The sequence below is a fragment of the Lutzomyia longipalpis genome, chromosome 1, assembly GCF_024334085.1.
Source record: "Lutzomyia longipalpis isolate SR_M1_2022 chromosome 1, ASM2433408v1".
Lineage (NCBI taxonomy): Eukaryota > Metazoa > Arthropoda > Insecta > Diptera > Psychodidae > Lutzomyia > Lutzomyia longipalpis.
The window spans coordinates 27,193,191-27,218,485 of record NC_074707.1 but is presented as its reverse complement, the minus strand read 5'-3'; the positions used below and the strand labels follow the sequence as shown (position 1 = coordinate 27,218,485).

Here is a 25,295-nt window from a genome sequence, read left to right as displayed (position 1 = left end):
AAAATATGTTATATATTGGAAAATTGATAGAACAACACTCTTTAACAAATCAATATTATTTCTATAACAAAACGCACACCTCTCTCTATATGTTCTTCTTCCATGTTTTCCTTCCATGCAGTGTTTATGTTGGATTTGAGTATGATTGAAGTGGGTATGGAGAGATGTAATTGATTTTATCGGTATTTGAAAAATAATTTATATACAAATTTTGGTTTACCCTTGACTTACAAATTGAACAAATAAACAAACAGACATATTAAGTAGAAATAATATATACAATAGTAGGAGTGTGAGAGGTCTTAAATCAATCCTTCTGGAATAACATGTAAACAGTTACGAAACAACGAGCTTTTTTGAGCAATGATGGCATAAAATCAAGATATTTATTTCTATTGTATAGATATTCTTCTTGTCTATAATTTTAATAAATTGTGTTTTTCTTCTGGTGAGTATATCTACAAATTAAAATAAAATTGTTAAAAATGTGTATAACCTCCTTGTTTTAATATTTAATATTCTCTGAAATTTATTTACAAAGATTAAATTACAAGAATTGGTTTGGCAATACAAGAGAATTGTAAACTACACAAAATTGGAATATCTTGTTTTACTTTTTTCATTTGGTGAAATCATGACGAAAGATTTTGATCACAAGATAATGGTATACCTCGTGTAAAAGAATTCTGAAAACATTGTACCTACCTCCTTTCATGCATCTTATTCTTGCAAAATGAGCCTAAAACAGTTAAACTCCATTGACGCGAGACGCATGTCTTTCTGTCTCAATTCCAACAAAGAATCTTCATGAAATTAATGATTGAATCATTGTGAATGGGTTAAAGAAGAAATTTCCATCATTAGGCAAGTTTTTTGTGATACTCACAGTATGATAATGTAGCGATAAATAAAACATTGGCAAAGCAGTGAAAAATCAATTCGATTTCAAGGTAATTTCTTTTTTATTTTGTGGTTCCTCCAGCCGGCACAGTAGGAGATGGCCAATTCTACAATCTCCGTCAATACACAGTGAATCAATCTTAAGAGTGTAAAAAAATATCTTACAATACAGCGTATTAATAAAAACCAAATTTAAAAAATAGTTCCATAATGAGATAAATTGAATGGAAGGAAAAAACACGGCAGGGAGATTGATTGGTTTCTTGAAACAATAATAATTCATCAATGTTATTTCTATACCTAACATAATGGAGAATAAAGCCACAAAATAAAAGTGTGGTTTACAGTTCAAAATTTTTGAAATTGAATTTACATGTCCCGAGGTGTAAACTGTTCCAATGCGTAACTATATTTTCTTTTTTTTTATTTATTTTTATTTATTTAAACTAGTAAAGGGGGTGCCATCTTAGCTGATGATTCTCCTTTTTTATGTTTATACAATATTACTTTCTGATGTTTCCGAACGTCTAACGACGTCCTTGTCCTTCTAGGTACTTAGCGGGGACCGGTCCAATTAACATAGTATACAACCGATGTCCTATAGTCCCCAATCTGAGGGGTACAAGTGTGGTTACAGCGTGTTTATTGGCAAGTTTAAGTTCATCATCCAATTCATATCCTCGTTTAATGTACCATCCTAGAATTTCATCTGGGTCATGTGTCTTCGGAGCAGGTCCAAGCTTTTTCTGCGCGATTTCTTTCACGGTGGCTGCCTTTGGTCCAGCAAAATCTGGATTTTCTCCGCGCCGTGTTGGATGATTTCTAGACTCGTTTTCGCTTGCCCATGCGTGAACAGTGAGCGTCGCGTCGTCTATCATCCATCGAATAATAGTGGTGTTACGAGGGAGTATTGCATTTTTTGCAATGCTGCTGCCTGTCAAACATCCCATTATATTAAGCCAGGTGTGCAAAACAGGGACTTGCTCAATCGCCCATGGGGATCTGTCTGACATTCGTAGACATGCGAAGTACGGGACTATAGATCCGTCCTCAGCTAGGAATTCACTATCTTTCTTTACGATGTTGTATTCACTCAACACCTTTTCGTGAAATATCCAATAAGGAAGTTCCTGAGTCAGTATATTGAGAGCCTTGCAGGTATTTTCCAGGCTTTTGTAAACAGAGCAGTGAGCCATGTGGGTCATGGAGCTTCCGAATCTAAACATAGCCAAAGGGTGATCCGGAAAAAGAACAAAAAACCAATCAAACCCAGCAACGATTTTGGCAAAGTCTACATTCCTGGGCCAGTTATTGTAGATGATTGGGGTTGCTGTACCTCGCCATTTTGCTTTGATCCGTAGCTTTCCGATAATCTCTTGAGCACTACGGTGCAGCCTGGCCTTATATGTGTCATGTTTTGTGTCATGTAATCGATAAATGCATATAATCCTGAACGCGAGTGAAGCATTTTCTCCCACAAGAAGTGGTGGATTGGGGTTTACGTTATCAAACAGATAATCATTGAACTCAATATTAAACGGAGTAAGGGGGGTCACTTTCTCTCCCTTTTTAAGCCATGGTTTGCCAAAACAATTAATGTCCTTCGGACATTCTTCTTCCATTCCGAGACCAACCATGTAGAGAAAGTGGACAGCTTCCTTGATTTGAAGATTGTCACAGTTCAAACCATGGGCCACTGATCTAGCAACTTTGTTTATATCCTTCTCTCGAGAAACAAAGAGAGGAACTCCAGTGAATCCATTGGGGAATTTTTCTGATGGATATTCGGGTTGGTTCTCTGGTAAAGCCATAGGGGCTCTAAAAGATTGCCCGTCAGAAAGGCAGACCAAGTCTCTAGAATCCATCTTTGTTCTCAGTGTCTTGATTAAAGTTGTTATTTTTAAATGATTTGCGTTTATATTGTCCGCACTTCGCCCTAATTTAATTATTGGATGTTTGTTTAGAGGTAACACTCGAGCGAGAAGATTTGAGATTATTTTATCCAATATTTCTGTTGATAAAAAAAAAATAAAATTTAAGTTTGTCAAATGTTCCTAAAGCTCAAAAAAAAAATTTCCCGGATTAGAGGAATAAAATTTTTGGGTCTTGTTTATGAATTTTATTGAGGGTCCCATTTTTAGAGCTGTAGAGCGTAATTCGAATAGTCTTATGTTCTAGTGTGGAAAGATAAGTGCTACTTATAAATGTCCATTGAATAGTTGCAAAAGCATAGATGGTCATTGCTCCAGTGTGTCACCTAAAGTCATTATATGCCATTACATCGAAGCGCAAACATGAGATGACATTATTTTCCCATAGTAATGATGAAGTGTTCCGTCAATTATTTACCATAATTGGCCAATTGATTAGTCGGGTTGAGAAAGATGCAAACAAGTTGAAAATCTTGATAAGACCTCAAGGGCATAACGCAGCAATGATGCGATTGTATCTGAGCTGAAGAACACCACTTTGGGCTTATCTTTAATCATACCAAGCTATAATGCCTATAATAAATTTATCATGAGAATACAGAGAGAAATTGAAGATGGATGGGGAGAAAGTGACTGCTGCGTATGTGGATTTTTTCTTATATGGATACTGGACCCATTTGCGGGGTGAGATTGAGTAAAAAAAAGCGGAGGGTGGGTGGGAAGTGGGGTGGTCAAAAAAAAACTGTCATACATATATCCGAAAATTACGATTCAGCTCACGTTGCGACTGGCACAACAGAGCACTCTGCACAGAGTATTGGGGAATTGCGGAGAGTGAGTTCCCGTGGCATTCATGTGGGGGCGCATGCGTTTGTGCAGAGCATCGCATCTCCTTTCGGACCCATTGAATTGTCGCGCATCTGCGTGATGCCCAATGATGCATTGCATTTACACGCTGTTTATCGTCGAGCTAGTCGCCCACCCTTGGCTCTGGAGGTGCCGCCGAAGACAATCTCCCCATTCACATGCTCAACAATCCATTCCATTGAGTGCTCCAGGCAATGGATCACCGCAGCAAAAGTGCACGGAATGTGTACGAGTGGGTGGCTCTTCGGTGGATGATTGCCAGCAATAGAGCCTGTCGGCACTTTGTCGTCCAACAGGCCACAATATATACACCATGCCTTCCCGTGACATTATTAAATTTCAAGAATTCCCCTCTCAATTATTTATTATCATTGTCGCACAATCGCGCATTTGTCTATCGATTTTGTATTGCAGAAAAAGAACTTGCACACATTCAACAATACAGCGCTTCCGTTTGATTTACGCCGACTGTCGCCATTGCGAGAATAAATTATTTAGGATTCACCATACCGCGACACAGAGATACGGGAAAAAACAGAAATAATTAGACACTAATTGCGTCAAAAGTTTCATGTCGCTATAGGTAAAGTTCTTTTCAAGTTTTTCTAAAGAAACTTGAAATTATGTATATTGAAAGTGCTCCAAGAAAATGAAGAAAACGCATATTATATAGTACATACCACTATCCAAAGTATGCACCTGACTATTAGTTTTAGTACTAGTTATTACCTAACTAATTCTTTTTCCAATCCCTATTTATATGATTATGCTTAAAAATATTTATGCCTATAAAATGCATGTTATAGAGATACCTAGTCTTCTTGCAAGTCCTGAAGTATATAAATTTTAATAATGACCCATTTAGGTCTATGAATGAATAAGCAAATCCGTTTCACTATTTATTTAATGACTCTTATTACAAAATCTTGCGAGAAATCTTTCAGTAACAATGTGAAATTTTCCTCTAATGAGAAACCATATCTCTAGCCATAAAATCATCACCTCGGTGAACAATACAGGTCGCAGTATAGCCTGAGGTAAGGTACTTTCCAAAAATATAAGACACCCAGGAAACACGATGGTGTAATTAAATTTCAACAAGTCTGATAGAGGCAATAGTGTGGAAAATTGGTGAAATTCCTCTAAGAATATTTGGCGGCAAGTCAATCAAAGAGCAATGGGCACGTTTGCGTTGCCACAAACGCGTTATTACTTATTTATTTACTTGGCAATCGGTGATGACAACATTGCAAGAACTGGCCTTACTCTGTGTGTGGTGGACGTATTGATTTACAATATGCGATTGGGAAAATTACGAGAGTCTTCAACAAATGGCTGTGTGTGGAGTCATATTGAATGAAGGAATAATTGATGAAAGTACTCATGGATTGTAATGGAGGTAAAAGACAAGCGATAATGGTGCTGAAATGACAATATACGAGAATATTTCAGCCGACTAGCTGTACTCCAGCCAGGGTGATGTCTCACAAGAGTCCTCCAAGTTATATAATTTTTTTTGGGAGTTTTTAGGTAAGAGTGTGGGCCCGCGTGTTTGCTTAGTGAACTTGAAGAAGTTGCGTGAGGGCTCTTTCTTGGAAAGATTAGTCATTTTTTCCGGGAAGATGAAGTGATGGAAAAAAAGAGAACCTCTCATACTTTTCCCCATTTTCCACGAGAAAAATGTATCAAATTGAAAAATCGATTTAAGCTAAAAGGAACCCCTATCTTATTTATAGCCGAAGAGTTTCCCAACCGTCGGTATATGTATATATATATATAATTTTTTCATACATACAGCATCCAGAAAAAAATTTAGCCATACAAAAGGTGTGTATAAAGAAAAGATGTAGGTGGGATAATAAGAGTGTACAGTAAAAGCGATGTGTAAGCAATGGGAAGAAGAATAAGAAAGAAAAACTTCCCGTCTTGAGATAATTGTGAAGAACCAATAAAATTGCAAATTGAATTAAACATCCGCATCATGATAAAATTTAACTTGACTTCACCCCACCCGAAACGTGAGAAAAGTTTACGGAAACAAACCCACCCAAAACACCCTGATAGCAGGGCTAATTAATCTGTCGATCCTGGAAAATATATATTGAAAGTGGAGAAGCAAATTGATTGAGTTTTGTTTACAATCCAATCGATTAGAGACACACTAATTGGCTTTTGTATGCCTCGTCTTACAATTCAACCGCAATTTCCACTTGCAACAGCAAATACAATAAATTATCTCTTCATTTCCCAGGGACATAAATTTTAATTCTTCCACCGTCACAGGCGGAAAATTGCACTTTGTTGTATACGTTAACTTTTGTAACTCTCTTTTGCCTGGCACGCCATTGCATCCGATGCACTGATCTATTTCTTTTGCTCGGCATTTGCGAATGTTTACACTGCAAGTATGTTTTTAATGTGTATCTGGAAAATGTAAGGTGAACACATAACTCGAACAATGAGTACACCACCACATATTATTTCCTTTTCCAAAAAAAATATTAACCATCTCCTAGATAGTTATTTTGTAAAACATTCAAGTGTGAAAAAAATTGATACGAATTTCCTATGAATTAGCTCCATTAGCTCTTCAAATATGGTTACCTCTTCATCATCCCTGAAATAGCGTCCATTGCACCATAATTAAGGGTTTTTCTTAAATTTCCTTTAAAAAAAACAATTAAAAGTATATTTCATATTGAATCAAATCATCACGTACCTATGTTGATTAACGTTCCTTCGTGATAAGTATGAGAATGGGTTAGAAACTTGTGAAGGGCTCCTGCCGGAATGTTCGCGTGGTCTTCTTAGGTAGAATTTCCAAATAATTCCGTGAAGTGTAGCGTTGGGCGGCGCGCAAAAATCAAACACCGCGATCAGTTGATTAATTTAAAATATATTTGCAGGTTATAACTTCACTTAATAACTTTATAAAATTGAATTTAAGAGACAAATGGTAGCACATGTTGTTGTCACAGTGGTTGGAAACGGAAGAGGCGGTGTCATCACGACGGCAATAGAACGTACAAAGAAATGTCAAGAATGACATTTTTTAATTCTTGCGTTTTGCCGTTAGTGGCGTCATTTAGTTTTGTGAATTTGAAAATGAGGTTATGTATCTTAATTTTAGTTAGAGCTATGAAAATTGGTACAATGTTTTTTAGATAATCGTAAGTAGAATGGTCGATGGCACTTTTTTATTTGTATCTCCCAGCTCCCAAAAAAGATAAGAATATTTAATCTGAAAATTAAGATAAATTCCAAGAAACACTTGTGTCAATTTTCATGGCTCTAGCGGCTCTAGCTGAAACTAAAATGCATAACCTCACTTCCAAATCCACCAAACTATCTCTCACCTCACAATTGGTTGGCGCACGAAGCACCAAAAACGTACACTTCCCAAAAAAATGTATCTACCTTGAAATTTGTGTATTTTTGTGAATGAAAGGGTAAATGCGCGCGACTTGAAAACACTTTTTAAGCAATATTTGTGCAGCAATGTTAGGAGTGTGAACACATTGAAGGTGCATTTAAAAACATTTTAGTATCCTCTTGTAAATTATGTACAACATTTCCACAATTGCGGGCGTCTCAAAAGGCATCTCCATACTCCCCTTTTGAATTTCAGCGATAAATTATGTCTCGCCGTTGTTCGACAATCATGTGAATTTGCCACTCGAGAGCCACTGAACGCGGAGAGGGATCTTCTTGTCATGTGCATTATTACGGGATGTGTTGGCAAGTCTTTTTCGCCAACTGGAATGTTGGACTGTTTACGAGGCGATGTGGCGAAAAGACGGTGTGGTGGGAGGACCGGGATGGGATGGGTTGGCAGTGGGGTCGGTATAAAGAGTACTGCACTCATCATGTGTACATCAAACGGCAGCAGCAGCGCATGGTATGGTATTAAAATAAAATTAAAATAGCTATCATCACGCATATGGAAATTTTAATGGGATCTCAACAGTGTTGGAGATTTCTGGAATCGTCGCCGCTGGAAAAAGTGTTTTCTTCGGCAAATGATAAATCGTCTACGATGGGGTATTTTACTATCAAAATCAACATCACACCAGCCATTTCTGGTGTTTCCATCTTTATAACCACTTTTTCGCCTCCAATCCACACTCAAGTGGCTTTGGCACTCCAAACAAGATTGAGAAAAATTCTTCAGGGTGCCACAGAATGATGATGATGGACCAGAGGAAAGGGATTTCTCGAGTATATCTCAACGGACGTTTCGCCTCAAAAACTTGAGCCGTAATTTTAAACAAATCACTTTAAAATTGAGGAAGTTTCAAATTGGTGATCTGTGGTATGTGCATAAATTGAGGAAAGAATACCATCTTGTGGCAGCTTCCTTTCCTTCATTATACACTATCTTACTTCTATTTATTTGCGTTCGACAAGGAAAAATTCTATGTACATTTCGTTAACACCTCCCGCACATTGTTCTTGAGAAATTTCTTTTCCTCTCTCTCTCTCTCTCTCTCTCTCTCTCTCTTACCATATTCTTCAACCCACTTTCACGTCAATTTCCTCCATGTAGGCCAGTTCGGGCTAGTGACGTGAGGTGGAAAACAGTGAGTGAGAGAGCATAAACCATGGTGAGTCGATAAAACGATTTTCTCGGATTTAAGATATTTTACGCTGCTAATGCGGAAAGCGATCAAAACATGTGTGTTTTTGATCTTTCACTGAGCCCAATGGCAGACGTTAAAATTAAAGCTTAATCCAAAATGGGGGTTGTCATGACAAATTATATTATGCAGAACAGAGTGTGGATCTATGTGTGAGGACTTTACTAAACACAAACGTATAGCACTTCTAATCGTATCATAGTATTATAAAAATTCTAGTCACAAACATTGAAATTGAGTGTACTCACTCAACGCATCAAACAAATATTTTGTTGACCTAACTATTGAAATCATGGCGATCATAAGATTGCTTATTTAAAAAAAATATAATTTTGTATTTAGGGGAGGGCGGGGCTAATAAAGTCACTTAAGGGTTTGGAAAAAGCTTAAAATATCATATTTCCTAGCTAGATAGAACAAAATGATCTGAGAAAGAGTTGTAGGGCAAGAAATATCCTAAAGAATTGAGCTATACATTTTCCTTTATCTGTTTGGGAAATATGATATTTTGAGCTTTTTCTAAACCCTTAAGTGACTTTTTTAACCCCGCTCTCCCCTAACAAATAATTGCAAAAAATAACATGAGTTTATGCCAAAATATCATTGAATTAATTTTCATAGCCTCGAAAGATTTTCCGAGAAAATTAACTGGGAAAATCTACTGGAGAAAATGATAAGGATGTGGTACTTATACATAAATATTGTTTTCAAAAACTAAAAAATGATTTACCATGAATAAATAATCGGAATAATTTATCAACTAACGTACCAAGATTGAGTCCAATCTGACGACTTTCAATAAGTGGTACCTACACTATAAATATGCGCTTTCTCAAAAAGAATCACATTTACAAACTTCAATTTTTATTTATCTTGATCCTCTTAAACTTTATATTTTAGGCTACATTATTTAGAGCGAATAATTTTCCTGATTACACAAACTTTTGAAACTTTGTAAAACTTTTTAAGCTCCATACTTCCCTCTTTTCTATTCTGTACTTACAAAAAGATGGTAAGTTTTTACATAAACAAACTTTTATAAAAAAATATATATATAAGAAGTATCTAAATTTTTCAGAATTTTGCAAATAATTTATTTCCAAACACAGCTTATTAGGTTGTAAAAATATTTCTAAAAGCTTTTATTTATATGGTTTTTTATCACGGAGGAAAAGTGAAACGTATACGGCAAAGAGTACAGAAATCTTTAATCTGCACAACTTTAAGGTCGCATTGATTTTAGTAAAAGGTTCATCGTTAAAGTTGGAGAAGCCGACATTCCCATATTTCGAGCCACGCGAACTGAGTGAGTGATTTTCTTTAGAAAAAAAACACGTTGTCAGTGTAAATTACGTGCAAAATATTTGATAAGTTGTCTATCCATAAATTCATCAAATTGGTATTTATATATGTATAAATAAAATTTAATCTCGTACTTGATGAATTCTTTCCAATAATGGTAATATTTTCATTTCAAAAATTTATTTTAAACATTCGGTTACCTAATATTAATTTTTTTTATCACAAACTATATATAACACAATGGATGAAATTATTTATACACGAGATTAATTTCATAGTAAAAGCTAGAATTTACACTCACATTTATTCGTTCAGAAGCTTGATGCATACGTGAAAAATTGGCAATTTCACGTCGGCAAGAAGACTCAGAGGAGCGACAATTTCTTTGAAGTCCCGAGGAATCTCTGTTAATATCCACAATATTTGCTCAACAGTCACACTACTACAAACACTTTTGGGGATGTTTCATTGAGTTTGCTCTGAGATGAATGGGTTGTAGCTTTAATTCCACCCTTGCACCCGAATTGAGAATGAAGTTTGTGAGTAGGCATACATGACCTCTAACACTGATACACACGTCTTATTTTCACCAGTGAGATTTTTGTTTATTACTTCATAGTATGCAAAATATTTATGGTAAATAAAAACTTATACACATCACTTGGTATTTTTATTCTAGATGACAGAGGGTCTCTACCCTAAATTTGTTCTTTATTTGCGGCACTGTCGTGACATTCAAAAAAATCTTTTTAGAGTAGTCGTGTAAGAGCGGGGAATATCACAAAATTCATATTTTGCAAATCTAACGAAAAACACAAAAAAATGTTTTTTTTTGTGGGAAGGGTATGACCACAAATGGGTAGTTTCGCGCGACACTTTTGGGAGGGAAAAAATCCCCAAAATGGTGTTCTTGTAGTGCTTTCCACGCAATTGCACAATCTCTCAATTGTATATTTTTGTTACTCTGTAGTCCCCACCCATTTAGCAATTCTCGACACAAACACACCGCGTTTTCACCATTTACGAGAAAATTTAATTAATTTTTCCTATTCGGAAAAATATGTATTTTACACTTTTGGTCCACGATTGCCTTCAGACACAATGATAAATCTGTGAGGTGAATCGCGAATGCAGAATACGAGTTTTAGCGGAAAAACTGTCGAAAATGTTGTCTGTTTGGAAGATGAATCTGTCGCCAGGAATTGTCTGTGAAGCGTGTTTTGTTTGCTTCTCTAAGTATTGTTGGCACGGAGTACGATGTGCTTTTCTCGTTTATAATGTAGAACCGCTTAGACCGACGGTGCGAGACACACTGAATTCGATGAACTGGCTGGGTTCGAGCCGTGCCTTCCAACCGGCACTCGAAATGCGTGCAGAGCGGATCTCCGGAGCTCCGTCGCTATATACTTCGGGCGAAATTCTATGTATCAGAGAGGGTCTGCACACCGTTTTCACTAACCATAGCACAATCCATGGAAACGGAGAGTGCAATATATAAGTGAGAAAATATTGAGAAGGGAGAAAGAGAGTAGAAGAATACACGAGAGAGTTTCCCTGTGAGAGAGATAAACATTTTCTCTCTTCCTATATATAGTACAGTGGCGATAAAAATAATTGTAACAAGATTCTTTAAAATTTTTAAAATACATTGCATTAATTAAAATTTTTGCAATGGCACATAGTCAGACTAATACTGATCAAAAAGCCTCATCTTTTACTGAATCAATGCTAAAAAATAATATTTTTAGTTGCTCAATAAGGAGAAAATGAATTAACCCCTCAAGACTACAGTAAGATGTATTAAACTGAAAAAAATCACAAAAGATACATTAGGTTTTCTAAAAAAAAAAAGTGTGGATAGTAATACATATTTTATTCGATAGTGTTTGTATGCATGCAATGCAAAACCACACTGTGGAACTTGAGAGGATAGAGAAATCAAAATATAAAGGAAAATGAGAATGAGAGAATTAAGAGAGCCCTGTGGAACGTAAGAGATGCTCTGGGAAGCAATTAAAGTACAGGCATCGGAGATAAAAACAGTGGGAATACACAGAATCTCAATTGTACACCACTCCGTGTCGTTAGACCCAAAAAGCATAAAACCATTGGGACTATATCGTAATTTGATCCAAGCACTTGCACGCTTTACCCATAAATAACATGTCTAGAAAAAAATTGGTATATGGTTTTAATTTGGTGATAAGTGTGGGATCTAAAGGCAGGAGAATGCCCAGAAGTCACATCAAAGGCTAAATGGAAACATATTTTGGAGTTTTGTGGGACAAACTTCTCGGTGGAGCATAAAATATGCGCATGATGATTAGATGACTTCCCCCTGTATTCAAAAATGCCTCATTAAATTTGCAAGTCTGAGCAATAATTTTGCAAAAGTTTGACTTTACACAATTTTCGTAGAACCCAAAGGGGCATTCTAATACAATAAACCATGTTTCTCTTCCTTCAACCTATCCCCCGACCTTCAGTTGCCAACACACAATTTCCAATGTTAAGCACTCGATTGCCATCTTAAGCCAAAATGACGAGGAGGGAAGGTTTGGTGTTCCAAAAACTCAAAAACCCAGCAACACCATAAAACCTCAAGGGGGTATCAGGAAGTGGTTAAACGACAGCTATACAGCTGTTTTCAGTACACGTAACACCACAAAAATTTACAATTTCCAATGTCTCAATTGAGGAAATATCAGTTGGACGCCACAAAAAAATTTAAACCTGCCATAAGAATTCCAGAACAGGCACATTGTCAATCAGCATCAAGAAAGTTGGACATAATTAGCATAAAATTGCTTGTAATTGCATAAAAGTTTTATGTTTATCTTCTTGTTAAGAATCCAAAAAAAAGTAAAATTTTCATCTCCTCAATATTAATTCAATTAAATTCAAAATTACCTACATTTTGATAGTGTTCATAGAATATGTAAACAAAGAAAATAATTTAATATGTCCTAAACTATCCTAAGAGGTACCCATTTAAGAAGATTTTGAACAAGCTGAAAGCCTCAGGATTTTAAAGGACAAGGTGAGGAAAGATTGAGTATCTTGCTGAGAAAGGTCTTTTGTGTTTTTGTGTAGAAAATTCATTAGGTACAAATAATCCCTACACCAAAAGTAGGTTTGTTTTCATACATGAATACATTAAAGACATACTAAACTAATGGAACTCTCATCCTTGTTAATTATATCTATGAAAGATTAATATTTAATATTTCTGTATTTTAAAATATTTTTAAAAAATCAAACAATTGAATTTTCAATATGTGTTATTAGGATTTTCAAAAATAGCTATTGGACCATCAATTTCGTTTATATAGTGGTGAATCGAGAAGTGAACTTTCCAACCCCTGTTACTTTTACTTTTCATCTACTAACACTTTCCAGTATGAGAAACAAATATTTTCCTAAGGCACAAATTACAAATCATAATGGATGAAAATATATGGTGTGGTGTTAGTCTTATTCTGAGGGTGACATATCAATTTTCAAGGGTACGCTCATGGACTCAAACTGCCTGAGCCCATGTGCAAACTGTGAAACGTGAAAATAGTAAAGTTGAGCCAAACATTAAACACTGATCGATTTGTAGACACTATTTTTCGGGTATATAAGAATATCCAATATCAGTGCATTCGACGACGGTGCCTCAGAGGCAAACCACGCAGAAAGGATATGGGAAGGATGGTATAGTTGTGCCATATGGCGACACTGCTGGATAATAATTGCAAAGGCGTGTATAGTGAATTTCATTCTGTGAGCTACCACGGGGAAGAAAGAAGCTGTATTAGAGTTTGAGGATAAAATTTTTGGCAGTCCCTTTGAGTAAAATCGTCTGTGTATAATGCTATCGAATGATCCAAAGTGTTCAGGATACACATTTGGGGGTGTGTGTGTCTGGTGTGTGCATGAACAAGTGTAAAATAATGATTTCATCTTATCGTGACTGCGAAACTATAAAAATCCATTACATTTAATAGGTTCCTGCAACACTTACGGCGTCTGTACTCAAGAGGATAAAATGGTAAACAGGGGGTGACGAACGAATGCTATTGATCAGATACGGCAGGGTTTTAACAAAGAAACATGTAATTTAGGTAGATTTTTGTATTCATTCTTTTCATTAAATGTTTAATTAGGTGATTGAAGTATTATAATTAGGTTTACGCAAACGAATTTAGATGCCGATTCTCAGCATGAACAGCACACGATAACCAAAAATATGTACTAAAAATAAAAATTAAGTTGCGAACTTTGACACAAAATTGTCTACAGAGACAGAAGAAAATAATGAGCAATTTTCTCAATTTGCGTGGAAAATGCAATACGAAACTCTTAATATTATATTATGCTACTACTTCCTCTGCTACCTAAAGGGCCTATATATGTATGTACAGTACATGTACAATGTACAGTACATGCTTTCCATCACTTGAGTTGCATTTTCGCTGTACTTTGATGCATTATATTAGAGAATGGCGAGTTCGTTTTAAGATTCATAATTTCATTAAGGCTATACTTCCTTCTCAATAGAAAGTGCCAAGAAGTAAGGTCTTTGATGCTTTATTCAGTTGACGATAACAAATTTGTTAATGGCGAAAGAAAAGCGAATAGCCTGTTTCACAGAATAGCTCCAAAGCAAAACAACAGACAGTTTTAAGAGTAAATTTTTATTTACATGTTAGTATATTCGATTAAAAAATCAGAAACGGTTGTATATTTTAAAATTAATACTCTGAGGTTTAGATATGACATTTTTCCTAAATCCAGAGAATAGAATAATGTAGAATTATAATATTCTAATAATTCTGTGGAGGAACTTTAATATTTTTGAAAATATTATTTATAATGTACAACAAAGTCTTAGAGTCTGAAGATGTGAGTGCTATATGTGGTAGAATATTGGGATTTAGCTCTTCTTTAGAGATGTAAAATCCTGTGTATATGAAAATGCATTCACCCCCTCCTCATCATGTTTGGCAGCCAGTCTCGGGCGAAACTAATAAAACTTTCATTATTTAATTACTGTTGTAAGTTGTCTTGAATACGCTACGACGTCGTTCTCGGGATATCCGTATACAGCTTTATTAATCGAAGGTTTCCTTTTTGCAACACCAAGGAGGTATTCCGCTAATTTAACTTCAAGAAAAAATTTCAAGGATGAGGTGTAGTAGTCCTAGTAGCCCCGAAGGAAGACAGTTTGTGTCTTAAGGACCCCTATTACTATTTGGATCTTCCGGATTTTCGGTATTATAGTTAAAAAGGGCTCTCAATAAGAAGTTCATTAGTTTCTAAGTCTTACTTTTGAAATACTTTATTAGCTCTTTAGAATAAAAAATTGTGCGATATATTTATAAAATTTTAATAATTTTACTGAATTAACGTTTTGTTGTATGTATTGTATTTTGATACAAAAGAAAAAACGATGTGTGTGGAAAAAAATCAAAAGGGCAGATGAGAGCATAATGTAGAGGGCATATAAAGAGAGAAGTGTTTGAGAAAGGCGTGTTGTAAAGTATTGCATAAAAGTGTACGATAAGAGGAGATTTCCAATGTAAATTCCAGTAAAATGGGGCGATGGTGAAAAAGACTTGAGTGTTGATAAGCTTTGAAGTGAATAGTCGTCCAAATGGGCAACATAGAGATCCCCATCGACAAGTATCCTTAATATATATTCAAATTTTATCTCCCCACGTGACCACACACTCACATATATGTACATGTACATATACTGACGAGTGGGTTCCAAACGAGTGGGTGACACAACCACCTCTTCCGTTGGCAAAATGTTCTCGCAATAGAGGAGCAAAGGGTGACATTATGCCATGATAATACGAGTGAATAATGCAAACGAGACTTTAAACTTTTCAATGTATTTAATCAATTTCCGGTATAATCAGATTTGGTGCCGTATTTCCCATAGCGAATTAGGGGGGTGTCGGTGGGAAAAGTTTGTGGATGGGAAAGAGATTGTATCCCTTAATTGAACATTCATCCCTCTCTGAAAATCACATCACACACCGAGAGTCCAAAAGGCCCCAAACCATTCGTACTCGTGTTATTAACATTCATTTGCAATTATCATTTGTGTTTAACCTCACTTTTACAGCCAATTAAAGCTCCATCACCAACAGCCCTTTTCTACCCTCATGCTCCCAACGCTTTTAGGGCTCTCTGTGGAGATGGCATCCTTCACGGGAAGCGTCGATTTTCCACGAAAGTACTCCTCGCCAAAGCGCCTGGTGAGAAACAATGTGATTATTGCCCATTTGTTTTCAAAACGGTCACAATTTCCCTCGGTCGTTTTTTGTCCCGCCACACTCAGGCTTTCAACACACAATTTTTTGTGCTCCACCATTCACCACCTTTCCTTAAACCATCGTCTTCGGTTTTGGAATCTAATGCCCTTAACTATGCCACTTCCTCTCCAACAGTGCACGACAAAGTGGTGGGAACACTGAGAGAAAAACTCATACCGACAACAAAAGTGTCCCATTCACCATAATTTCATGTGCAAATTGCTTCATTTGCCAAAAGGAAGAAATTCAAATTGTTTCTATGGAAGTGATTTTGTGAGAATTGCCTTCTTCATTTGTGAAAATTCTTAGGAGTTTTGAAACATTTTAGGAACATCTGTGAGTCATTGCATAATTTCCGCTTTTAAATTCTAATGAATATTGCCAAGATCGTCACCCTTATATTGAGTATTCTTCTAGGCAATCTCATAAAAAAAAACTTATAAAATATTATTTTACAGCAGACTTACAAATTAATTATAGGTTTGTGGTGATATTTGGCATATTTCTTAATTTTTTTTTAACTATTTGTAGACTTTACATTCTAGGCTGAAAAATAATGATATTTCGAACATTCTTTTCTATAGATAATGTACTACGTACATAACATAGGTATCTACCTATTTTATTTTATTAATCAAGGTAAGAAATTAACTTTTTCAATTCTGGTTTTTATTCTAAGTTTTTAAAATATTTTCTAAGCGCTCAAAATTAAAATTCATTGTGGATTCGTTGATTAGTTGAAAAAGAGTTTAATAAATGCAGTTTATTTTAAAATGTGAGAAATATTTAAAATAAATGTTAAACGTCAATGCGACAAATATTGCATAAAATCTCTTACAATCTTGTGGTGACCTACAATATAAGATGAGATTATAAGTTATTTTAATTAAGAAAAAAAGGTTGTGAAATTTTGCCTTCACAGCAATTTTCTTTTCAGAAGCAACTTTGGAATTTCCAACAGTGCAGTATACCAGCGGCATTCTCTGGGATTTTACGTGAATTTAATATACTCTTCTAGCATATTATTCCACAGTAATTCACGGTTCACGGGGAATTAACAGCATTTTCGGGAGTGAGAAAAATATAAAGCCTAATTTGAAGTTGATAATGTGATGACGACGTTAATTTTTTGTGTGGCATGGTCTTGTCAAATGTCTAAGTCAGGGTACTCTGTGCTCTATCTCCTCAATTGGAAGAGATACTATGGCATTTTGGGATGACGCTCTCTTCCATGCTATATTATTATTTTGAACTGTGGTGCCGAAGAAGTCGGACACAAAAAAGTGAGGAAAAAAGCATTAATTCGTTAGTGGCGGCACACAGAGGAAGGTTCGACAGTAAATTGTAGCATCGCGTCGAAGCAACGATGAATAGAGTCATAATTCACGGGAAGATAACAGCCACTTAAAAAGTATTATACAAATTTATTCGATTTTTTCCCCTGGTCTAGGCACAGTGCATATTATAGGGATTGCCTATGTATCGCCTATGTTGGGTGTTATCGCAAAATTTAGTTGTCATACTATGTGAGAAGGTTAAAAAAAATTCCCTGTTGATTGAAGGATGGCCAGCGGGGTGTACGGAAAGGAAGGAGAATAAAAATTGTTACAAAAAAAAAATAAAACAATAAATTTAATTTAGACATTGGCCGTCTGGTGTGTGAGGGTAAATCGGCGTGATGTAACGAATTTGGTGTATTTTTCAGTATTTCTGTTAGCGATTGTCGGACGCCGTCGGAGGGCAGAAAAAGGAACTCTGGCCTGTCAGATATCTCTTTTGGCTTCTCAGTTCTTCTATCTTTTTTTAGCTGTGATTCTTTCTTCAAAGAAGCACAGCTTCTGTGTACACTCAAAAATGCAAAGTCGTCAGATCGGGCTCAAACTTGGGATGACCACGAATTAGGGTCCCTACATTACAAAAAACGTATGCGCCAAAAATTGGTCCGTCCGGAACCTTTTGCTAAATTACAAGAGAACGGTAATAGATAGAGACTTGCGGTCAACGGCAAAGTTCATATATCGGGTGGAAGACATCCGATTATGAAGTCAGATCTGACCCCCCACCCCCCTGTCCGCCATTTTGAATAACCCCCAAATTTTGTTTTCGCTATATCTCAGTCACTATTATAGCTAGAGGTCTGAAATTTTGATATGTTGTAGGGGCCATCAATACCTTTCCAACGATACCTCATTTTCGAAAATCGGTCAAGCCGTTTAGTCAATATGGCCGTCTCAATTTTTCATCGAAAATCGGCTATAACTCGAGAACGGCTTGACCGATTTCCATCAACTCGGACTCAAATGAAAGATATTAACAAGCCCTACAACTGCTCGGAACATCGCAAGTTCAAAAAATGACCGCAAGTGGCGCTAAAATCGAAAACAAAATTTTCGATGAGTTTTCGATGAATATCTCGAGCACGGCTTTATAGAATTGCTTCATATTTTGATATGTTATAGTTGGCTATAATATATTTCATCATGCCAAAAATGAAGAAAATCTATGTAGCCGTTCCGGAGATATCGCGTTTTAAAGTTAACATGTCATATCTTGAGTTGCATAAGACCAACGCCCCGCGAAGCGGGGCGTTTTTTATATACACATAAAAACATGGATGGAACAGTATAAAGCAAAAGAACGGTAAGTAAAACTTACGGGCTGTGATTCTTTCTTTGTCACTGAAATGTGAATGTGGCTGAAAATTGAGGATGGGCAAATTTTGAGGAGAGACTTACTCGCGAGCCGAATCACAGCCAACGCGCAGAAATTTTGAAGAAAGCCTGAATCGTGGCGGGCGTTGGCTGTGATTCGGCTCACGAGTAAGTCTCTCCTCAAAATTTGCCCATCCTCAATTTTCAGCCACATTCACATTTCAGTGACAAAGAAAGAATCACAGCCCGTAAGTTTTACTTACCGTTCTTTCGCTTTATACTGTTCCATCCATGTTTTTATGTGTATATATTTATCCTACACGGAGATTGAACTGAACACACTATATTATATACACCCTACACCACGCAATCATCAACGATTTAAGATTCGTATACCTTGTTTTCTATCAAAGTGATTAGTTTGTGGAGTTTCAGCGCGACGATTTCGGTTTTCGTTCCTCTTATTCCTCCCATAATGAAACCAATTGGAGTTTTTGCGCGGCAAACCTGCGATCGAAAATGAAATTTATTATGTTGGTCAGGGTCCGAAAACTGCGTGAATAAATACATAGAGAAGTGGAATTCTTGAAGTTTGAGAAGCTCCTCGATGGAAATTTATATGAGGTATCTCTAAATACAAAAGAACTTCGCTCGATGCTCCTCTTATGCACACACTGACCATACTCTTTTCAACATCATCAAACCCAACACAGCCGATCGACTGACGGGTTTTTGTAACAAATTACAGAGCGAACGATGAAGATTCCTCACAATTGCCCGAGCCACCAGCCAAAGCAAAATGGAGAGTGAGAGAAAAAAGTCCCTTATGCCTTTATTTCAAAAATGTTGTGCATGCAGTACAAGATACGATGATACCCAGAGACAAAAAACGCACAAAATGAACACACAGGTAGCAAAATACCTGTCAGCTTCAGGTTTAGATCTTCATTTTGTTCACTTCGAACTGGGAATTAAGTTATTTCAGCGCACAATCGTATAAAGCTATAATGATGCCATAAAGAGAATCAGCCCGAAAATAAAAAAAAGATCCGCGCGAGAGTTAGTGGATGAGAAGTAAAACAACGTATGGAAACCCAATTTTGTCACTATTTTTTTTTATCTTTTTATTATCATTCCCGTCGCAGACAAGATTGTTAGCGCTCCATACAGATGTTGTGGCGATAGCGTGGAGTTCCGATTAAATTAATGATGAGTCTGACATTGAAATAGTCCGACTGTATCGATGACAAGGAATTTCTTTTATTTTATTGCTCTCACTAGCAAGCATTATTGGTCATTCCGTACACATGAATGGTATTGATATTGATATTTTGCCCATTTTGCTTTATAGTTATATAAAGGTGAGACATCAAAGTTTTTTTTTAATTTATTATTCTAATGCTACATAATTATTAATTTTATAAATAAAAAATTCAAATAACTAACAGACACTTGATTATCATTGATGATTTTGCTATCTTGAGAATTAGATTCACTTTTATGTTGGGTATGTTGGTTTTTTTTCTTGTCTTCAACTTGAAATTCAATATAGGATACAATGGGAATTGAGTAAGCCGAGTAAGCCATATGGCATTCAAGGTTTCATCAGGAAATCTCCACCCGCCAAATGTCCAACAAAAACTCACATTTTACAAATTTTCAGGTAATCCAGAGCAATACCTATATATCTACTGTGGAGTCATTAAGGGGATCATCAGAGGGTAAAAGATGAAACCACAAGAGAACGGGTGCGTAGGCTTCTGACGATTGAAAAACATATGGCAGGATATCCATATTTTCTTCCCAATTATTAATACTTAATGCAAAGGTAAAAGGTCGATTTGGGATTGTCTTTGGCGTGCCTTGCGTGTGGCGTGCTGAAAATATTGTTTACAAGATACCATTAAAGACGCACGGTTAATATTTAGCGAGTATTATTAAGATGGAGGATCAAAGTGATGTACATAGAGGATGTAATTGATATGGTTGTTCCATAAATTTCTCATCCCACACAACACTCAACTGAATCATCAAAGTTTAATGTTGCCGAAATTTCCATGGAGACTTTTTGCTGCCTAAAGAGTACCCTAAATGGCGTATTAGCATGCAATTTAATAGTGTGGAAGGGAAGTATCAGATGCAGGCCCCTGTAAGGGATTCTATGGTATGGATTTTACTCATTAAACACATTGCAAAAGGAGCTTGATAAGTGGCACGTGGACACACTAAAAAGATGCCCATTGAAACCTTTTGACACAAACGTTTTTAGTGGATTACTTAGCTACCCCCTTCGGGTTGTGTTATTAAGAGGTGTAATTTTTCATATTATGCAGTACCCGTATAACATCAAATTGACTCACCAGGAAGAGTAAATATTTCAATTAAAATATTCAAATAGCACAAACACGTATTAATCATTCAATCCATCTAATTCAGCGCTCTCCGCATCGTAAGGAAATTCCTTACATATTCAATGGGAAGTTGGTGAAATTCCTCAAATACCTTCCTGGCATTATGTTTGCTTGCGAACATTGCTATATATAGCATAGAGAGATACCGCGTCATTTTCATACTTTAGCGCAAAACATTTCAAGTGACATATTCAATTAAAATTTCACAGAGACACTTTGTCATGTTTTACATGATATACTTAAAAGGGGCTGTACAAACTAAACATGAAGTTGAGATTCTTACATTTAGTGGTGCAATTAAAAAGGGGAAAAAGCAACATAAATAAAAATTTTAAAAATCATGTTTAGTTCTTTTTTAATTGATGAAGCGATCCAGCAAATAGTTATGAAATTGATGCAAAATGCAGTGTGTCTTTGTTCCTATTAAACTGGCAATATTATATTTGGTCTTACCGTGACATGCGGTGACCAGACGTTTTACCATAAAATAATTTTTATGCAACATATTAAATTCTTAAGCAGCAATGTAAACAACAAAGATATACTTATCTACATATATGTTCAAGGAAGATATTTTTTTAATTCGTGATATGTAGTATCTTTGGGTATTCACGATTCGTTAGTTACATCTTGTTTTGGAAGATGCATGTTGGTTTTCTTCTTCTTCTTCTGCACTTTAAATTGTACGGCTGTTGAATTCCTTCCGGATCCATATAGCCGTTGGTTTTCTTGATAACTATATTCTAATTTTAATGTAGATTTTTGTCTATGTTTGTTTTGTTTTAATTTTATTTTCAAATAAATTCCTTTTATTTATTTGGAAACATCTTGTCTCGATGTTATATAGTTCTTCTTCTAATTCATGCAATTATTTTGCAAAATTCAAACGTTAGGTATGTAACTTGTCGGAAATTCCCATTAATTCTCTGTATTAGGAACAGTGGCGCTTCTTCGTATCCCTCAACTTTTGTTTAATTGCCTGTCATGATGAAGACATAAAGAGTCTCTGAGAAGAGCAATTGCTTGACCAGCACCATCAAATAAAGAGATCTACATCAAACGATCATAAATAACGTGTCAAAAAAGCAAGAATAATTTACAAAAGAAAAATCACAGAAAATAAGTATTTTCCCAAGAACTATCATTAATGTATACGAGGCTTTTATTTCCCATCAGTTGAGCACATGGATGGAATTTTATGTATAATTAAATTGTTGTCACAAAAAACTCTACATCCTAACGATTATGGCATTTAAGTGAGGAGTGCGCGCTGTACTTTAGTCATAATTTTAATTGAGAGACTCTGAAATCTTTCTTTGGCACCATAATCTTACCTCGTTAATGCCCTTTGATTTCTCAACTTAAACTGCCATGTTCCATGTTCTAATTATAATCAAAGGATTATATATGTAATACCTACCTATGTAACATTTTTTTTCGCACTTCTTTGGGCAAATTATACATTGAAATATCATGAATTAGCAAGTACCTAAAGCTACAAAAACATTGTGAATTGTTTTGTAAATTAAACGAAGAGGTGAATCAGAAAATCGCGAGTGTCGTGGCGGATTTTCCATATAATCGGATTAAACGACGAAGGGAAAGCTTGCGTGAGATTGATATCAAATACAGCAACCATTTTCCTTTTGATAAATCAACCAATAAAAGGGAGTCTTTTGGGATGAATAGAGCGGTGAGTTGATGAAGAAAGAAGAGAGTTAAATTGGCATTTTCATTTCTGTACTATTAACTCCCATTAATACTATGACTGAGTAATTCTGAAATAACCCCAACACCGGATGACTACTTATGGGAAAAGGAGTTCTGCGTAGTCACGCAAATTGCTGTGGAACTGATGTTCAGGAGACGCTCGGAGCCCAATGTTCATTCTTGCATTGCATAAAATAATGATTTACACACAAACTGTTCGGAGTGATTTATTGCAAGTTAAATTGTCGTTTACACGGAAATATTTCAATTAAGAAGGAGACTCTAAATGCTACAAATATGACTGCGATTATGTTGAAACAATTGTATTTGGATGGGGCTTGTACGCTGCTTCTAGAACAGAGATTTCTAATAACATTGTAGGAGGAATGTATTCCGCACCCTCGGCACAAACAAAAGGGATCTCCCCATCCCCCATTGTGATTTTCACTCTGGAATATAGATATGTGGGCATGGGCGCATATAGCAGACACGGATGCTCACGTACATGTGAAATGCAATTATAACAAGCATATTAATTAAAATAGAGGTATATCTTCTGGATTGCCATCCGGCAATTCAAGATGAGATTACCCCGAGGTTGTTCAAGCTCTCCCCTCCCGGTTTGCCCCCCTATCTCACATCACCCAAAATATGACGAATGACGACAGCAGATTAATTCCCCACAGGAAGTGAGAAAATGTATGAGATAAAAAAATATACACCAAAATTGAATGAATATCAAGTTAGAGAAATTATATGAAATTTGCATATTTCACTTATCACTCTCTGATCTAGAGAGAAGCAGAAAAAAATTCGCTTCTGGCACTGTAGGTATATATGTATGTACGTATATAAGTACATCCCTGAAAATCTCTGAAACAAATGTAAATAATTCATGAGATTATTCGGGAATTGTCTTACTTCTTTTTCCGCCAGTCTTGTTACTCATCCATCTCCATAAGGAGTTCCATAGAGATTCTTGAAACTAAAATAAAATCCCTCAACTTTCCGGGAAATCTTCACACGATTTTTTTCCTTATTAAATTATTCATTAACAGTTGGGGAGTGAAAATAGTCTTAAGTCTTGTGCTGTTGTATATGTCTCATTTATTATTTGTGTAGAGTACAATGATTTGCGATTTATGTTAGATGCCTTTCCTATTTATTTATATCTTAAAATCCACATAAGATATTTCACAGGAAATTTTATTAAAAAAATCTCAATAACCTTGATCATGAATATATCATTAAGAATATTTTACAAGATATGGTAAAAGAATGCTAAAATTTTATAAATAAATAAATAAATAAATAAAATAATTCTCTAAATTATAATTATATTCAAATAAGATGTGAAAGTATTTGTATTAGTGATGACACGACAGCGACTTACTTAATCCACTTGCTGAAATAATGACAAATCCTTTACAAGGCATCACCATCTTGCATTTTTCCATTTTCTAGGGGAACTTACGAGGTTTATGCGCTGCCATGGCCCCTCAAGAAGCCAGACAGACTAATGGAGGCGTTAAAATTAAGTTATTTACTTTCAATGTTACCCGTAATTGCCACAATTTATATTACAAGTCCGCTTGCTGTACACCATCCAATACTTTTCCTCCTCACACTCCCATATTCATTAATGAAATACTGGCAATACACGGTGATACCATCAAATTCGTGACTAATTAACTCTCATTAAACATCTATTTAATTTCAAGAGAATAGGGACGACTTTTTTTTTAATTGCATCTACTACAGATCGCCTTTTTTAGTCAGCCCATCCATAAATGGGAATAAATAAAAGGATGGTGACTTTACAGTATTTGTCCAATAAAGATTTTTGTCAGGGGCCATCGCATAATGCTAGAATTTTTCAGTACTATCGTATGTATGGTTGTTTTAATGAAAATTAATTGTTTGAAATACATTAAAAAGTGTCGTCTGCCTCACAGCATCAACTAATTAGAGACGCAGCTTTCTCTCGAAATCGCATTTGTTAAAGATTATATAGTAGTAGATAAGTAAATTTAAACATTTTAAAGATTTGCTTCTATCCGACATTAAATATCATGCTTAAAAAAATTTAACAAATAAAACTTACGTTTAGTTTTCTTGCTTTTCTTGATAGCCCATTAAGTTTTGCTGAAAAAAAAAGAAAATAATTTTCACCTTGTACACTTTATTTTTTAGGGCTTTGTATCTATATACTTACAGCATCACATCAGAAAATGGTGCAGAAAATCTACACAAAAAAGGATATTTAAGTAAAACGTTTTGTCGCATTATTCATTACGGGGTCTCCGGATAAAAAAATAAACCAACACATGATGGGGCAAAAAAGTACAGGAAATTAGTTGGAAAAGGAGCAAAGAAAAGCCGCATAGCAGTGACATGGCAGAACTACAAAAGGATTCCAGCAAATTTGCTGTAATTAAAAGATACGGTCGAAATATGTGAGACTTTAATTGCTCCTACTTTCTCTCAAGCCCATGTATCTGCTTATAAATGTGGGCAAAAATAGAGCTAAAGAGCCAAGTGAAAGAATGTTCATGGGGCAGTGAATCGTCCCTTA

At 35.6% G+C, this 25,295-nt stretch overlaps 2 protein-coding genes across 6 annotated transcripts in view; both read right to left on the bottom strand.

Annotated features, from left to right (window-relative positions):
- LOC129797543 (uncharacterized) overlaps nucleotides 1-11,061 on the bottom strand; it is a 62,356-nt gene extending 51,295 nt beyond the window's left edge. The window contains exons 1-2 of one of the 4 annotated variants that reach the window (XM_055840250.1): nucleotides 9,939-10,999; nucleotides 944-2,911 (exon numbers count right to left, since the gene is read on the bottom strand). In XM_055840250.1, coding sequence (XP_055696225.1) covers nucleotides 1,428-2,765 — 1,338 coding nt within the window. In that variant the 5' untranslated portion in view covers nucleotides 2,766-2,911; nucleotides 9,939-10,999 and the 3' untranslated portion in view covers nucleotides 944-1,427. Of the gene's footprint in view, nucleotides 1-943; nucleotides 2,912-6,417; nucleotides 6,986-9,938 lie in introns of those variants that run through there. The other 3 variants (XM_055840249.1, XM_055840248.1, XM_055840247.1) reach the window with 3 other exon arrangements.
- The window catches only part of LOC129797484 (protocadherin-23), a 953,251-nt gene that overhangs the window by 452,516 nt on the left and 475,440 nt on the right, over nucleotides 1-25,295 (bottom strand). The gene's annotated exons all lie outside the window — the stretch shown is intronic.